The 5,397-nt window shown below is 50.8% G+C and overlaps 1 protein-coding gene across 1 annotated transcript; it reads right to left on the bottom strand.

Moving 5' to 3' along the window:
* Positions 1–1,381: 1,381 nt before the first annotated feature.
* BDV38DRAFT_289058 (armadillo-type protein) lies at positions 1,382–5,181 on the bottom strand (the record flags this gene model as incomplete). Its single annotated transcript, XM_032061165.1, has 4 exons — positions 1,382–2,387; positions 2,445–3,870; positions 3,935–4,048; positions 4,980–5,181. The coding sequence occupies 4 exons, from the start codon at positions 5,179–5,181 to the stop codon at positions 1,382–1,384; spliced, it is 2,748 nt and encodes a 915-aa protein (XP_031907101.1).
* Positions 5,182–5,397: the final 216 nt, after the last annotated feature.

The raw sequence follows: 5,397 nt of genomic DNA, 5'->3' as shown, positions 1-5,397 counted from the left end.
CTTTTACTATGATGAGAATCGGAGGTACAATTGTGGATAGTATTCCCTTGAAAATTGCACATCGCTGTAATCTCTCGAACCATGTTTCTTTCAGTTCGACGTCGCGATAAGCCTGTACTTTGCGCAGAATACCAATAGCAGCATCGGACTGCTGCAGCTGATTGTTAATTGTGATCAAGGCTTCGACAGCTCCAGAGTTCTGATCTTGCTCGAATTCGAGCTCCTTGTAGTGGAGAGCCTTGGCAAAGGCATGACACTTGGCTGCATATCTGCCGAGTGTACGGATATCGATGGGAAGGGCTTTGTCATCGTGTTCTATGAATTCGGCAAGGTTGAGAAGAATTTGCAGGATTTCGGGTGAGATATTCGGAGAGGTGAGGGCTTTTTCGATGGAACGAACCAGCTCTTCCTGGTACTGATCATATAGCTCGGTCCAGCATGACACGAACGCTGCGTTGAACAGCTCTCTTGCCAGGGGCTGATAGATTCCAGCCAGGCTGGCACAGGCTCGCAGAGCCGGAGATGGCGATTCTTTCAGAAGCTCGACGCTGAATCGACGAATCCACTCCTGCCAATCTTCTCTGGTTGACTTTCGCGAAGCATTCTATGTATTCTTAAGATGTTGCTGGTTAACAAGGATCTTTTTTTGGCTGATCTCAGCAAAATTGGTATTATCAGCAGGGAATGCGTACTTCTCCGGTGGGTTTAGATTATGTGGGAGCGGATCGCCCTTTTGCAGCTTCGTCACAAGGATCTGATAGTTGATATGATCGATCTGATGCTGCTTAAGGACCTTGTTCATAGGGTGGATGTAATTTATGAAATCCTGTCCAAGCTGGAAGATGAGAGTGCAGGTGCAGTCCATCGCAGCTTGACGCAGGACGCGGTCACTGCTAGCCGCAACGCGTGACAGGGAATGAATCATCGGAGATGCGAAGTCGGAGACGTTTACCTGTCGCGAAAGTTTGGTAAGACTATCGATAGCAGACTTGCGAATGCTCTGGGAGTGTTGTGGTAGATCAAAGAGTCGGATAATGGATGGGATGATTAGATGCATGTATTCCTCGCCGCTTGATCCGAAAATCAGAAAGGTATGGAGAATTTTCTCCGATGGCTGACGATGAGGAGTATTATCCTTCTCAAGTATGTTAAGCATCAGTGGGATCAGTCGAGCAAGATAGTTTCTGAGTTCTCCTTCCAGGGACCTTGCAATAGCCTCCACCAAAGATATTATGGTACACTGTACTTGGTACGACGCATCCCAGAATTCCTGGATCACATCAATGATCTCTGGAAGGAAGGCATGAATGTGCTGCCGCACGATATTGACCACAATCGCCATCTGATTGAAATAGGATTCAAGCCGACTGGAGGGAGAACTTCACAAGACGGAAATGAATGCGGGGATGATTTGTCCAAGGAATGGAATACATTTCAAGCTGAGTGTCTTGAAAATGGTGACAATGGCGTCGATCACAGCAGAATGATATTGAGTCAAAGAGTTCTCCCTCAGGATATTCTGTAGCAAAGTGTGAATGGCCACTGTGGGATAGTATTCCTCGTTCGACGGGGTAAGGTCCTGTATGATCAAGGCGACATCTGATACATTTTGAATTTCATTGATATAGTGAGCATGGGGCTCGATGTCACTGATCTGCTGGTATTTGTAGGGGTCCAGAGCACCCAAAACACCAAGGAGCTTAGTCGTCTCCTTTCGAAGGGACCCTGTTTGTTCGGTCTTGATGATGTTCATGAGAATATCAAGGAGGTGGAGGTATTCGAGATATGGCTCGATCACGTAGCCTGAATTGCTGGCCAATTGGCCCAGGGTCCTCAACGTCGCCTCTCGCTTCGTGCGAGAAGAAAGATCCTGGAGCAAATCGAGAATAATCGGCATAATCTGGGCGAGGTAGCTCCTCATCTCACCCCCTCCGACGTTGGCAAGTTCGCCTACAGCCTTCAAGGTGACGGCAGCGACACCGGGATTCGGATCAGTTGTTTTCGGCAACAGCGCTGCCACTATCGGGTCCACATAGGATCTGATCAGCTTAGTGGCATTTGAGACAAACAAGCTGATGAGTTGGGCGGCTTCTTCCTTCTGGCGGGCTGTGTTGGCGAAACCCAAGCCGGTCAGAAGGTTAACCAGCAGTTTCCGCAGAGGCGGAAAGACATAAGCAGGATTCGCGGTAGATAGGCGGCCGATTATGCAAATTGCGGCTTCCTTAACTTCGAAGACTTTATCGTTAACAGCCAAGAATAAGCATCGGATATTCTCTGGCCGTGCCAGATACCGATTGAACTTGGGGTTCAGAGACCAGAGGACAGTACGTCGGATCTCTAGATCAGGGTCACCAATACCAACCGTCAAGAGCTTGTCAATAACTTCACTGACAACATAGATTGAATGCCCACTGGTCTAATTGATGATAGGGTCATGAACAAACAGCTGACAGTATGTAAGAACAGACGCTTTGCGGATCTCGGCACTGTCACTCTCCACATAATTGATTGCCACATTGCGAACGAACTCGGTCAAGATGTGACCCGAGAAATCAAAGCTCCTCAAGGTGTGAAGAGCCAAGGCAATCTCAGTATTAGAGTGAAGGTTATGAGAAGCAAGGCCTTTTGCGAATGATAGTATGGGGGGAAGGCGGTTCTCTTCGCAGCCAAGCGGCCGGAAGGGTGTTCCACAGAGGATGATGCTGAGCATATCCAGAAGCTTTTCCTGGATTGTACATTTGATTGGGGGGATGTAGTGGACCATGTCGACCAAGGCTTGTGTCAATAACTTGCTGAGACCGCAGGCGAAAATCGGGTCAAGTAGAGCCTCCATATACTTGCTGAGGACTTCGCCCACAGCCAGCGAGAGTATGCTGATACACTCGAACATGGGAGCCTCATTGACCCCGGCTCGATTTCGCGCCTTCATTGCAAGTCCCTCTTGGATGTAGATGATGATACTGTCAAGGTATTGGGTGATTGCTGGGCCCACTGCATTCGCGATCTTACCGATGGCGATAAATACTGAATTGCGCTCTTTATCTCTTTTGAGCCGCGTTTGGAGGTAAATTATGAATCGGTGGAGGTAGATTTCAACGAAGTCGGTCGGGACGTAGGATGCAAGGATAGGGATAGTGAGGACGACTTGGGATCGAATCTTCGGGTCACGGTGGTCCTTGAGGTGGAGGACAATATCGCAAGCGTTGCGGTAGTGCTCCTTTATGAACATAGCCCCCTTCAAGATCAGCTCTTTGAGGATCAAGAGAGAGCCATGAGTCCAGTCCATGTTATGAGATTTCAAGCCCAGGAGTGCCTCTTCGTAAATTCGGGCAAACCATGACTGGCGGACTTGGACATCACGAGGGGCGATGATTTCGAAGCATTCACCCACAGCCTCCGCAGCAGTTTCTCGAATAAGGATTTTGGGATCTCGAAGCGCAACCCAGACAAGCTCGAAGATCCGAGGAACGAACCCGTAGAGTAGGGTGGGCGAGCCTTTTGCCAGCTCTCGAATCACCAGCACGGCGGCGAATCGACGACTTTCCTGACGTTCTGATTGCAACCATTCCAGCGCAGACTGGATTTCACTTTCAAGTTCCGCAGTGAGAGCGCCGCCGGGCTTTGCCAGACGGCCGAGCGAACGAGCAGCGTAGATGAGCACAACATTGTCATTACTCCGTAGGGCATTTCGTAGGTAACTGGCGAATCGCGTTGTCTTCTGGGCAGTGTCGACTTCGTCGAATTCGATGAGACGGTCGAGTGCGAGGAGGCCGCCGACTCGTTCGTTGGCACCGCTGCCGGTCACGACCAGCTGGGCGATTCGCTGACTGACCGCGTTGTAAAACTCCACGAACTTCTCGGAGGGCCAGTCTAAGTGAGAGCAACAGGATCAGCTGGGGTTAGAAGCTTGCGAGGCTTTGGAACTTGGCCATACCTCGTGAGACCGAAAGAACATTGTCGTAGAGCTCGTAAGCAGCTCGAACCCGGGTCTCCTCATTCTTCGATTGCAGATCCGCGAACAATCTTTGGGTCACATCTGTGACAGGGCCTGCTTGCGCCATAAATGCGAGCTACACCCCCAGGTGGACATTGGAAGCCAACCGCTGGGGAAGAGCAGAAGCGCAGGGCGCATGAGTTGGAGGAAAGAGAGGTGTTGATATGTGGAGGAGGGAAAAGGTACCAACGCCTCCGCGAGAACCCAATGGTCTTTTTTAAGTGTATCAGTCAACACGGCCCCAACCGGACTGAGCTTGGGTCTGTTTGATAAGAAACTGCAGGGGTCCTCTGTAGTTTGGGCTAGTCCATACGGGAGTATAGGCAGTTCGGCGCCAGACGGCGACATCCGCCAAAAATAATGCGGCCAAGAAACGTCCGCCGGAGCTGTTGTGCGTTTGCTTAAGGTGCATCTCCTCATTGAGCCATGCTGGCTAATATCCAGCTTATCGTCCGGCGTGAGTTGTTTCCTATCCCCTGCACGAACATATGGACAGAGTGTTCAATTCGCCGGAGATCCCTGTCGCGCTACGGGTGGACTGATCCGACTGGTTTGTCTTTCCCAGCAATACCTGCCTAGGTACCTCGGGTAGGTCGCTCCTTATCGATCGTCCACCTAAATCGTTCTCCCGTCCTCGAGGGCTTGCCTCCATAAACAAAGATTGCATGTACCCATGTAGGGAATGGAGCTTACCGACCAATAGAGAATAGAAATGCTTTACTACGATGTCCCTTCATAAGGGCCAGCGCTACTCATCCCATAGAGGATTTCACCTACGGAGGATATCAGCGACGCATATCATCCCCGCTATCCCTCAGCTCCAGCACCTCCAGCACCTCACTCTCTCACAATTACCCGCGCACCTACTTACCTAGGTATGCAGCATCCGTCCTATCCACCACAGCGTGTATGCCAGTCATGATCTCCCATCCGCTTATGGAGGGTCGTACTCGGGTCAAGGAGACCCTCACCAAGGGCTACGCACCATCACATTTCTCCCGCAACTTGGAGCTCATTCCCGTCGAGGACAACCGAAGCCCCACGTCGCTGTCCATGAAGAGCAAAAGTGCCAGCACACGTGAGAGAGCGGCCTGCTTGCGCGTAATGGAGCCCCTCATGCTCATCTGGTAAGCGGCAGCCTTCCCTATGGGGCAGTGGTCCGGGGGCAGGAAGATGAGCGGCTCCATATTTGAATCCTTGGTGTAACAAGTTCCTGCATATGTGGCTCAGGCACCGCCGCTACTCTCAGTGGTGACCAATGATCTTGATCGACTGGGTCAGAAATACCCACATTACAGGATGCTCCAGGATTTCTTAGATAGTAAGTCCGGGGTCCAACGGTCGTCAATCCTTTTCGCAGTAGACATTAGGGTCAACATTAGGGTCAACATTAGGGTCAACAT

The sequence above is a fragment of the Aspergillus pseudotamarii genome, assembly GCF_009193445.1.
Source record: "Aspergillus pseudotamarii strain CBS 117625 unplaced genomic scaffold BDV38scaffold_129, whole genome shotgun sequence".
NCBI lineage: Eukaryota > Fungi > Ascomycota > Eurotiomycetes > Eurotiales > Aspergillaceae > Aspergillus > Aspergillus pseudotamarii.
Note: the sequence above shows the minus strand (reverse complement) of the source record. Positions and strands in the feature narration are given on the sequence as shown.